At 43.2% G+C, this 13,095-nt stretch overlaps 1 protein-coding gene across 1 annotated transcript in view; it reads left to right on the forward strand.

Annotated features, from left to right (window-relative positions):
* Nucleotides 1-9,865: 9,865 nt before the first annotated feature.
* LOC126287492 (uncharacterized) overlaps nt 9,866-13,095 on the forward strand; it is a 133,651-nt gene continuing 130,421 nt past the window's right edge. Inside the window, exon 1 of the mRNA XM_049984889.1 lies at nt 9,866-10,022. Coding sequence (XP_049840846.1) covers nt 9,866-10,022 — 157 coding nt within the window. The remainder of the gene's footprint in view (nt 10,023-13,095) is intronic.

Below are 13,095 nucleotides of genomic sequence, written 5' to 3' on the forward strand. Positions count from 1 at the left end.
CGAAAAGATAACACAAGTTATTAGACAATCCAGAGATGGTGCAGATACTTCCACAAGATTTAGGTCAGGCTTCTTGTAGAAAAAGAAAATACCTATGCTGAATGCGTATGTGAGCTTCGCATCAACATCCGATCAACAAATTATATTGAATATGGATGAAAAAAGTGAACATAGATGGCCGGGCCGTAGGTTTATTCACTTCACTGGAGGCACTCAAATAAAAACGCGAACTACAAGTGTATTGATCAATAAAAAATCCAGGATTCAGAGTGTAATTTAGAGATCTCGTGCATTCTCTTACTCACCACGGAAACAATGAGGAAAGAATTGGTACACATCGTTTTTCAAAATATCGTCTTTAAAATATATACCGTCTTGCATGTGTTCGACCCACTTGTGGAAACATTTTATCCGCTCCGATGTTGATGCTTCAAAAACCGTACTGGAAGGATTCACCAGCTTCTTTAGAAGTTGAACATCGCTGCCCACAGTTTTGCATGGCATGCGGGAACAAAAAGAAGTCGTTAGAAGAGTTCATATGAATACGGTCAATGAGATATTAATTCGCTGTTTTTCTCCGTCAAATAATCAATATTTTGAAGTTTATATCGTGTTCAGAAGATCTAGGTAGCGAGTGAATTGGGAGGATATGGGACATGCCATATTGTAGAGAGTACAAATATAACTTACATGACAATGTCGACTAAAGAACACATACTCAATTAAAAAGTTATGCAAAATATGAATTGTGCAAATATGAACACAATAACCAAATTTTCACCTGTCTATCATAGTACCAAAAAGCAATAAAAGAATGATGTTTGACAGCTGTCAATGTCGTGATGAAGAATGTTGCGATGTTGTCGCTGTTTTTTTTCAGATTTCGTCGATGACTTACGGCAAGTAATGGTTGTATATTATTCAAAAAATGGTTCAAATGGCTCTGAGCACTATGGGACTTAGCATCTGAGGTCATCAGTCCCCTAGAGCTTAGAACTACTTAAACCTAACTAACCTAAGGACATCGCACACATCCATGCCCGCGGCAGACTTCGAACCTGCGACGCCGCGGTCGCACGGTTCCAGACTGAAGCGCCTAGAACCGCTCAGCCACACCCGCCGGATATATATTATTCAGCTTCAGGGACAAAAGAGCAATCACGTAAGAAGACATCTGTGATAAAACCCGCCTCAAAAAGCAGCGGATGAAGACATGGAAAAGGAAGTGGGGACACATGCGAAAGGAGTCCGAGAGTCTAAAGTTCTTTCCGAACGGAACGGAAATATGAGGAATAAAACACTTTTCCCCAACCCATGGGATGTTACATTTCTTAACCGGACTTGGTGCTAATCCAATACAATTACATCTGTTAAAGTTCTGTTCGAACCAAGAATACAGATGTGGGGAAATTGACACATGCCAGACGACAAAGGATGATACGCAGCTGAATATACCACTCCCTCAGGAATGCTGACAAATGGGCAGACCCATTATCCATTTCATATTGACCGCTTCCAGAATTTGAGCTCATATTCTGCTTACATCGCATAACGAACATCGATATGTTGTACATTTCCGGAATCGTGGAAATCTACTTTTATTTAGTGTGTGAATATTACGCTTTATTTTAAATGGAGACGACATACATGAGCAGTTTTTGGCGCATGTCAACTTTCAAGAGCCAGACGATAATTATGAGAAAAATTTCCCTTGAATAGTTTAAAGATATGACCTTTTTTCTATTGGCATGTGGATTTTTGTTATTTCATAATTTGTTGTTTCATCGTTAAACACTTAATTTCAAACGCAACACCCTGCTATTCAGCTAATTGTAGCTATTATAGCGCAGAAAACACGGATGCAAAGTTTGAGCTTTTGTTGCTTATATCCTATTTACTAATGCGTGCTCCTGGTGTTTGTCAGTTAGCTACAATATATGTGAGGCTGTGGTAGAGCGTAGTTGTCATATCCGCGTGCTGTCAGTGTTACAGAACGCTATAAGCGCCTATTCACCAGCTAAACATGGCAACTACTTAGTCGCATTCCAATACAGCATTGCCGCATTCAGTTGTTGTTACTACACTTCGTTATTCGTAGGAATATACCCGACAAACTCAGACGCTGTGTTTGGTCAACAGCCGTAACATACGGACACTGGTGTTGTTATGCTCCTGGAAGCACTTATTTACTACATATCTTATTACTCCCTCCCGCCGGGTGTTCGAGTCATCCCTCGGACATGGGTGTGTGTGTGTGTTGTTCTTAGCATAAGTTAGTTTAAGTCTATAGTGATCGATGTCCTCAGCAATTTGGTCCCTTAGGAATTCAAACACATTTGAATATCTTTTTATTACTATGATGCCAACGGTCTTGACGCAGTGGTGACAACCGTTGCTGTCATATGACCAAGGTTAAGCGCTGTCGAGCTTGGTTAACTCTTGGATGGGTCACCGTCTGGGTCTGCCGAGTGCTATTGGCAAGCAGGATCCACTCAACCCTTGAGAGGCCAATTGAGGAGCTAGTGGTCTGAGAAGTACCGGCTCTGGACACGAAAACTGGCAACAGTCGGGTGAGCTTTGTGTTGACCACATGCCCCTCCCTATCCGCGTCCAGTAACCAGTAACGCCTCTCCACTGGGAATGATAGCGTTCGCTCGGCACTGTTGAGTTTTATGAGGCCTGTCCGGACGGAGTTTATTACTATGACATTATAACTGAAACTTTAGGATATTCCAATGTATTAAGAGCTGTTAAAGTTTACTTTAATCATACTTCAGCGATGTAGTTTTTATATTGAAAATTGTGTACAGTCGCATTCTCTGTAACTGTTAATACGAAAGGCATTCAGTAAGAACACAACGCTTTTTTCTGAAAGCGAATTGGTTATATTCAGGATTCCTGTACACCAAATTATTCCCCACTCTTTTGGATACAAAACCCTATTTTTCAACATGATCTTCTTTGGTTCGACGGCCTTATCCCACGTTCCTAGGGATGTCTGTATGCCCACATGATACCACTTTACTGGTCGACATCGGAGCCTACGTCTTGTTGCATCAGTAACCTCCCCCATCATCCACGTACTGTTTTCCATGGAGTGCATCCTTCATTGGTCAACAGATGGAAGTAGGAAGTTGAGAGATCCGAGCTGTAGGATGGATGAGGAAGAACAGCCAAGCAAGCTCTCCTTACTGTTTTTCAAAAGATTACTACTGTTAAGGCGTTTCTGTAAACGAGATGCATGGCTTAATCGGTTGCGTTGAAGGATGGTAAACGGGCAATCTGTGGATCGTTGGTTGGAATTTTGTTGTGGTCTTCTATCTTCAATTCGAAATCCTACACCATTTAAATATAAAACTCCTCAAAAATGTGCTAATTAATACATATCTATTTGTTGTTGTTGTTGTCTTCAGTCCTGAGACTGGTTTGATGCAGCTCTCCATGCTACTCTATCCCGTGCAAGCTTCTTCATCTCCCAGTACCTACTGCAACCTACATCCTTCTGAATCTGCTTAGTGTACTCATCTCTCGGTCTCCCTCTACGATTTTTACCCTCCACGCTGCCCTCCAATGCTAAATTTGTGATCCCTTGATGCCTCAAAACATGTCCTACCAACCGATCCCTTCTTCTAGCCAAGTTGTGCCACAAACTTCTCTTCTCCCCAATCCTATTCAATACTTCCTCATTAGTTACGTGATCTATCCACCTTATCTTCAGCATTCTTCTGTAGCACCACTTTTCGAAAGCTTCTATTCTCTTCTTGTCCAAACTAGTTATCGTCCATGTTTCACTTCCATACATGGCTACACTCCATACAAATACTTTCAGAAACGACTTCCTGATACATAAATCTATATTCGATGTTAACAAAGTTCTCTTCTTCAGAAACGCATTCCTTGCCATTGCCAGTCTACAATTTATATCCTCTCTACTTCGACCATCATCAGTTATTTTACTTCCTAAATAGCAAAACTCTTTTACTACATTAAGTGTGTCATTTCCTAATCTAATTCCCTCAGCATCGCCCGATTTAATTTGACTACATTCCATTATCCTCGTTTTGCTTTTGTTGATGTTTATCTTATATCCTCCTTTCAAGACACTGTCCATTCCGTTCAACTGCTCTTCCAAGTCCTTTGCCGTCTCTGACAGAATTACAATGTAACCGGCGAACCTCAAAGTTTTTACTTCTTCTCCATGAATTTTAATACCTACTCCAAATTTTTCTTTTGTTTCCTTTACTGCTTGCTCAATATACAGATTGAATAACATCAGGGAGAGGCTACAACCCTGTCTCACTCCTTTCCCAACCACTGCTTCCCTTTCATGTCCCTCGACTCTTATGACTGCCATCTGGTTTCTGTACAAATTGTAAATAGCCTTTCGCTCCCTGTATTTTACCCCTGCCACCTTTAGAATTTGAAAGAGAGTATTCCAGTCAACATTGTCAAAAGCTTTCTCGAAATCTACAAATGCTAGAAACGTATGTTTGCCTTTTCTTAATCTTTCTTCTAAGATAAGTCGTAAGGTCAGTATTGCCTCACACGTTCCAACATTTCTACGGAATCCAAACTGATCCTCCCCGAGGTCCGCATCTACCAGTTTTTCCATTCGTCTGTAAAGAATTCGCGTTAGTAGTTTGCAGCTGTGACTTATTAAACTGATAGTTCGGTAATTTTCACATCTGTCAACACCTGCTTTTTTTGGGATTGGAATTATTATATTCTTCTTGAAGTCTGAGGGTATTTCGCCTGTCTCATACATCTTGCTCACCAGCTGGTAGAGTTTTGTCATGACTGGCTCTCCCAAGGCCGTCAGTAGTTCTAATGGAATGTTGTCTATTCCCGGGGCCTTGTTTCGACTCAGGTCTTTCAGTGCTCTGTCAAACTCTTCACGCAGTATCATATCTCTCATTTCCTCTTCATCTACATCCTCTTCCATTTCCATAATATTGTCTTCAAGTACGTCGCCCTTGTATAAACCTTCTATATACTCCTTCCACCTTTCTGCCTTCCCTTCTTTGCTTAGAACTGGGTTGCCATCTGAGCTCTTGATATTCATACACGTGGTTCTCTCCTCTCCAAAGGTCTCTTTAATTTTCCTGTATGCAGTATCTATCTCACCCCTAGTGAGATAAGCTTCTACATCCTTACATTTGTCCCTTAGCCATCCCTGCTTAGCCATTTTGCACTTCCTGTCGATCTCATTTTTGAGACGTTTGTATTCCTTTTTGCCTGCTTCATTTACTGCATTTTTATATTTTCTCCTTTCATCAATTAAATTCAATATTTCTTCTGTTACGCAAGGATTTCTAGCAGCCCTCGTCTTTTTACCTACTTTATCCTCTGCTGCCTTCACTACTTCATCCCTCAGAGCTACCCATTCTTCTTCTACTGTGTTTCTTTCCCCCATTCCTGTCAATTGTTCCCTTATACTCTCCTTGAAACTCTGTACAACCTCTGGTTCTTTCAGCTTATCCAGATCCCATGTCCTTAAATTCCCACCTTTTTGCAGTTTCTTCAGTTTTAACCTACAGGTCATAACCAATAGATTGTGGTCAGAGTCCACATCTGCCCCTGGAAATGTCCTAAAATTTAAAACCTGATTACTAAATCTCTGTCTTACCATTATATAATCTATCTGATACCTTTTAATATCTCCAGGGTTCTTCCACGTATACAACCTTCTTTTATGATTCTTGAACCAAGTGTTAGCTATGATTAAGTTATGCTCTGTGCAAAATTCTACCACACAGCTTCCTCTTTCATTTCTTAGCCCCAATCCATAATCACCTACTATGTTTCCTTCTCTCCCTTTTCCTACTGACGAATTCCAGTCACCCATGACTATTAAATTTTCGTCTCCCTTCACTACTTGAATAACTTCTTTTATCTAATCATACATTTCATCAATTTCTTCATCATCTGCAGAGCTAGTTGGCATATAAACTTGTACTACTGTAGTAGGCATGGGCTTTGTATGTATCTTGGCCACAACAATGCAGTCACTATGCTGTTTGTAGTAGCTTACCCGCACTCCTATTTTTTTTATTCATTATTAAACCTACTCCTGCATTACCCCTATTTGATTTTGTATTTATAACCCGGTATTCACCTGACCAAAAGTCTCGTTCCTCCTGCCACTGAACTTCACTAATTCCCACTATATCTAACTTTAACCTATCCATTTCCCTTGTTAAATTTTCTAACCTACTTGACCGATTAAGGGATCTGACATTCCACGCTCCGATCCGTAGAACGCCAGTTTTCTTTCTCCTGATAACGACAACCTCTTGAGTAGTCCCCGCCCGGAGATCCGAATGGGGGACTATTTTACCTCCGGAATATTTTACCCAAGAGGACGCCATCATCATTTAATCATACAGTAAAGCTGCATGCCCTCGGGAAAAATTACGGCTGTAGTTTCCCCTTGCTTTCAACCATTCGCAGTACCAGCACAGCAAGGTCGTTTTGGTTAATGTTGCAAGGCCAGATCAGTCAATCATCCAGACTGTTGCCCCTTCAACTACTGAAAAGGCTGCTGCCCCTCTTCAGGAACCACATGTTTGTCTGGCCTCTCAACAGATACCCCTTCGTTGTGGTTGCACCTACGGTACGGCCATCTGTATCGCTGAGGCACGCAAGCCTCCCCACCAACGGCAAGGTCCATGGTTCATGGGGGGCATATCTATTTACAAATCATTTATGAAAAAGCACGTTTACTCGTTTTTAGTTACATATTGTGCATGAAATTCTAGTTTTCATTGCAAATATATGTTAGTTATCGATATTTTATAAAAGATTGCTAATAAAGATTGCTTAAATTGAGAAAAAATTAAAAATTAAATTTTTCGAACAAAAATGAAAAATCACATACCCTCTATTTGGACTACGTTCATTGTTCTATACCGCAGAAGCGCTTTGGCACGAGCCAAAGTAATAAGCGTCGTAGAAACATAAAAAACAATTTTCAAGGCATCGAGACCATCTTATAAATGCAGCTGCATTTTTACAGTTGCTACCATATCACTGCAATCTAAACCCAACAGAACTGATATGGAGACAAATTAAAGACTTGGCGTGAGAAATAACAAACTTTTAAGCCGCCGGATGTATTGGAAAGCTTTGTCACAAGTCACTGCTGAACGTTGGTGGAATGCAGAACAGCACGTCATAAAAGAGGAGGAGAAATTTTAGCGGTTGGATGGCTTCGTGGATTCTGCCTTTGATCGCCTTGTTACCAACGCAGCAGATGACAGTTCCAGTACTGAGATGAATTCCTCCGAATGGGATACGGAAGGAGTTCGAAGCTTACCAGACAACTGACTGTAAGTAACACATACAGTGGCCTCAGTGTTTACTTTACGGCGAAAACCATACAATACGTGTTTATGTCATACATAACTTGCATAGGAAAATTACTCTGAGTTTTGAGTTATAAATTTTCATCACTCTTATTTTGAATTACATACTATGTTAACTAATAACAAGAGCAGGTTGTGTTTTCCGTCTGGTCCCCCAAGTAGCTTATTGCCTGAGTTTTCCCGTATATTATTTCCAGTGGCGGCTCGTAGGCATACATTCTGGGCGTTCACAAATTTTTAAATACAGATGAATATAAGAGTGCGAAATTAATGGCATATGCTTATCAGCATATTTATCCAGCTTCAGCCGGGAAACCGGTCTGTGTGGCGCCACCGGGGGTTGATGTGTTACCTTCACGTAACTCGGTTAAAACCGTCAGGAGACTCTCTGATCCCCAGAAATCTTCGGATTCTTTCGAAGTACTCCTGTGACTCAGAGGAACCTGAGTTGGTCGGAGATTGTAATGTCCTATCCTATGGCCTTGTCGTGGCCCTGGCGCTCCGTAGCCCCCTTGATGGGGTGAAGCTAACATGGGAAGGGCCGTCTATCCATGATGTTAAAAGTCTAGCCCTTAACTGGGTACAATTCTCACTGGCCGCGCTGGCTCACTGTGAATTATCAAAAGCGGTTGGTGAGACATGGTCGGCCACGATCCCCGGTGCATGTGGAGGCCCCCCGGCAAACCTAACTCGGGTTTGAGTGCCACACCGTCTCGTTGATGGCAAACTCCACAGCATAAGACGTGGGCTAACATCCAGAACACCTCTGGGCAGCGTTGAACGGTGAGGGTTGTCTTGTGTCAAGGAAGGACCTAACGGTAGGACGTTAAACGCCCCCAACCCAAAGCGAAAGCAAGGGTGTGTGGCGTAGGGGAAGCTGTGTCAGGAAGGACACAACATCTGTCTCTAATGACGGGGCAGAACACCATCCGTGCCCCGTTTCCCACGGCTACATTCGCAGAGGAGGGATCGCGGCCTGAGCCGGCAAAGGCTCATCGCCCTGTAAGGGATGTCCCAGGCACATTCGGCCAAGCCAGGGCGTGGTGAATGTCCCAGACTACGTTAGTTGGGGCCAGACCCCCGAAAGTCTGGCTGACCGACCCAGCATCTGGGTAGGACTGGGTCCTAGGCCCCAGAGTGGGAACTCGGCCAAGTAGGGAGTGAAGGCCAAGAGGTGAATCCACCTCTCCGGAATGTTGTGGGCATTTGCCGGGCAGGGACAGGAGAAATCTCTAGTGATGTGGTCGTGGAAAGGGTCTAGTGCGCTGGAAATGGCGTGCTAAACCCGGCAGCTCAAATAGCTCTTGGTCAAGGGGCGGGACTGGTGAGCGAGCTGCGGATGACAAAGAGAGCGAGGCTGCGCTTTCTGAGCACGATGCTCCTATCTTTAGCGATGACGTTGGCGAAAAGATGTCGGTGGTAGATCGTCATTCACACTTCCTTCGAGTATTCGATAGAAGTGTGAAGCATGGAAAGATTAATGTTGAAAAAGTAAGGGTCCTGAAAGAGACGACTGCACATTGGGCTTTGGCCCATGCACGTCTCGAAGGCAAGTACTCGGAAGTAGTTGCCGAAAATGAGAGATTGCGCAAAGAATTCAGCAGCAGTAGCTGCTCCTACTGTAAGACAAAAAGTACAGGAAGTTTTAAAACAAAGTTGTCCCCAAGGTATTTATCAAACCAAAGAAGGGTGAAGACATAAAGAAAATAAAGAAAAATTTGGAGAAAAATGTGAATCCTAAGAAAGATAAAATAAAAATGAATGCAGTGAGAACAACAAAAATTGTCCTGATTGTGGAAGTAGCCACTCCAGAAGAATCGGAAAAATAAACAACACGAAATTGAAAGAACATTTTACTTATGAGAAGCCAATAAAGAGAAGGTCACTCATTGCGCTCTATGATATTCCATCCTATATGACACAGGATGATATCACGGATTGTGTATACACTCAGAATTTCGAGGAACAGACGAATAGAGCGGAATTAATTGAGAAGTTTAAACTTAGATTTAAAATCGGTCCTCGTGACCAACAAACCGTACATAATGTGGTGGGAGACGCACTGGAACTTAGGAAACAGATTATAAAAACGAACAGCTTGTACATTGGTTACAGTGCTGTATCTGTTAAAGACTTCACTGCAGTACTGAAGTGCACCAAATGTCAAGACTACAGGCACGTTGCGAAATATTGTGAAATAAAGAATTCAATACGTGCTCATTGTGGCCAAGACGGCCATAATAAGGAACACTACCCCAGACTGGCCTCCCCTCCGGTTTGCCTACCTTGCATGTACAGAAAGCGAACATGTCGCACACCTGGTAGGGAGTGTGCAACATACAAATTACTTTTACAGAGACAAATGCGACGCATCGACTGTGGGGAACCCTAACAAGGATGCGAAAAAGACACATAAATCACCTAGTAAGCTAGCAAGGGATGCGACGCGTTGGTGGAGGCTGACATCCAGGTGGTCGGAAACGGACCAGGAGGTGCCCTCGATGCCGGATTTGGCGTCGGGGGCCACAGACGGCGTGGACGACGCCGAGGCTGCGGCTTCTGCTAAATCTCCGCCGGAGGTCAAGAAAGAAGATGCTGAGGCGACGGCGCCCTCAGCAGATGCGAGTGCAGCGAACTCTAGAGTAAATATACAAATAGGTCAGTTGACTACAGGTGATGGTACTTGGCAATTGTCTGTAGCTCCTTCCTCAAATGTATCAAAATGGTTCAAATGGCTCTGAGCACTATGGGACTTAACTTCTTAGGTCATCAGTCCCCTAGAACTTAGAACTACTTAAACCTAACTAACCTAAGGACAACACACACATCCATGCCCGAGGCAGGATTCGAAACTGCGACCGTATCGGTCGGGCGGTTCCAGACTGTAGCGCCTAGAACCGCTCGGCCACACCGGCCTGCCAAATGTAGCAACTTCTAGAGTAGAACCCTCACCAGAAGTCCTTTTCACCTATAAAGCTTGCCCTCCCAGAAACGTATGCAACATCTGTGAAGAGGCAATAAAGCTGTCTGGTTTGGAGGAAGCATAATTATTGATGGTTGCTCTAAGACAGCTTGTTCGTGCTGAGCACCCAAACAGGAGCAAGATATATAAAGGGATGGTAATGATGTATGGGAGAATTGGATTTGACCCTTCCAAAAAATGGCCTGAAGATCATTACAGTACAAGACATCCGTAATGGCGTCTATTAAAGTTTAGCATATACACGCCATTCGAAGTTTTACTGTCATGCAAGAACTGAGAAATTTGATTGAGGAAAACGAGATAGATATAATACTCTTTCAAGAACCTCACTCTGCCCCCAGCAGGGTCGCTGGCTTACCTGTGACGGCTCAAGTTGTTTCTACTGGGGATAACCCCATGGCTACAATGGTGATAATAAACAAATTAATTAAAAGTACAGCTGTGACCCAGTTTTGCACTTCGCATGTAACTGTCGTACAAGTAAATTTAATTAACACATCCTGGTATTTGGTGAACATCTGCTGTCAATTTAGAGACCATATAGAACCCTATTTACAACATCTGTCTCGATTCCTGAGGGCATTAGAAGGAAATTTAGTTATAGTCACCAAGTATAATAATGCTAAGTCTTTATTGTGGCATAGCCCTGTACAAGACGCTCGTGGGAATGCGCTAGAGGACTTGATAATGAAGCACCACCTGCAGGTGGAAAATTTCCCAGGCAATCCGCCCACCTACAGGAGTAGAGTGGGTGCTGAGTCATACACTGATGTTACTTTGTCTACTGAAGATGTAAGAAACAAAATCGTGAATTGGCATGTGCATGACAGGTTAACAACAAATGATCACAACTTTATTGAGATCGTAATTGCCCTGGGTGTTGTAAATGTAACAGATGAGTGGACAATGCAGTTAGACTATGGGAGAGCCAATTGGGACCTGCTTGAGGTGGAGTGTCGTCCTCCAGAGCTGGAATATCAAGCTTTTGAGGTAGACGAAGCACTGGAGGCCACCGTTACCTCCATCAAGGCGGATGTTGCGGCCTCAGTACCATTAAAAAAGAGATTCATCCGCAGAGCAACGAATCTGTGTACTCCGGAGCTTACTAGGCTCCGACAGACTATGAGGAGAGCTCGTTGTTTTTATCAACGGGCCTCTACCCAGGACACCCGACAGTATCACTTGGCTAATTATAGAAGGTTAAAGCAAAACTTCCAAGAAGCTTAATCAAGCATAGACAAAAAAGTCTGGAAGAGTTTGTAGATACACATCTTGTACTGGACCCCTGGGGAGTTCCTTACACGATAATAACGGGGAATATCCACTCTCCAATACTTTTATCAACAGTACGGATTGCAGTTACAGGCACAATGACGACAAACTGGAAACAGACTGCTGAGGAACTATTCATAATTCTCTTGCCAGATGATGATCCAGAGAACGTCACAGAGAGGCAAGCCGCTATAAGACTCGCAGAAGCTGAACCATACCATAACGACTTGCACGTTTACCCTTTCTCTCAGAAGGAAGTACTGAACGCAATAAATTCTTTTGCTAGGCGGAAAGCTTCAGGACCAGATGTAATTCCTGCAGAGGTCCCGCAGCATTAGACCCATAAGCTGGCTCCAAGCTTCACAACCATTTTTAATTGTTGTCTTGAGACACAAAAATTTCCCACCAGGTGAAAAACCGTGGAGGTCGTCATTATAAAGAAAGATCCGGATAAAGATTCGACTGTTCAAAAATCCTGTAGACCGATTTTCCTGTTGGACGTCCTGGGAAAGACCCTAGGAAAGTTACTAATGCATAGGCTATCGAGCCACAGAATGCTGCACGGTATGAGCGAATTGCAGTATGGCTTTCGGAAAGGCAAATCGACATCTGATGCCATAAATAAAGTTGCTGACACAGTCTGCTCGTCCACCAGTCGGTACGTTCTTGGAATCACAGTAGACATATCTGGTACCTTCGATAACCTGTGATGGCCGGCGCTCTTCTCCCTCTTGCGCGCGGGGGGGAGGGGGGGGGATGAAATGTCCAGTGTCACTATATGGCTGTCTGAAAGATTATTGCCAGAATGGGATTGCTAAGATCACTGCTCCAGGTGTTGTTGCGCTCATACCCATAACTAAAGGATGCCCACAGGGTTCTGTTTGTGGTCCTACTTCTCAGGACATACACATGGACCCTTTGTTGCAAGCACTACATGGGAGCAATGCAATACTTGGTGCAGTTGCCTATGCTGATGATCTCTTTATAATGGTTGAGAGGAACAGCCGCATAGAAACAGAGGCTCGGTCTGTACTTGCTATAATACTAATACTAATGCAGTGTTGTTGTGATTCTAAGTTTCAGGTAGTGCCGCACAAGTCAGCCTACATAATGTTAAAAGGTAAATTGTCGCGTGATCCAACTATAAGAATAAATATTCAAATGGTCATGAGAGAAAAATCCCTGAGATATCTGGGTGTCTATATAGATGAGATATGGTCATATACTCCACACATCGGCCAAGTGGCAGTTAAGGCCACAAATATTTTCCAGCAAGTTAATAAGTATCAGGCAGAGACGTTTTCATGTTCCTCCTGTGGCCACAAGAATGTATCACAATTCTATTTTGGCGTCGATTGTGGGGTATGGGGCCAGTGTGTGAGCCGACAGGCTCGCTCTGGTGACACCCGCGCAGTCGGTAAGAAGAATACAACAAAATAATCATATAAACTTGCATTGTATGGGAGCCTTTGGCAT

This window comes from Schistocerca gregaria, chromosome 1 (genome assembly GCF_023897955.1).
Source record: "Schistocerca gregaria isolate iqSchGreg1 chromosome 1, iqSchGreg1.2, whole genome shotgun sequence".
Lineage (NCBI taxonomy): Eukaryota > Metazoa > Arthropoda > Insecta > Orthoptera > Acrididae > Schistocerca > Schistocerca gregaria.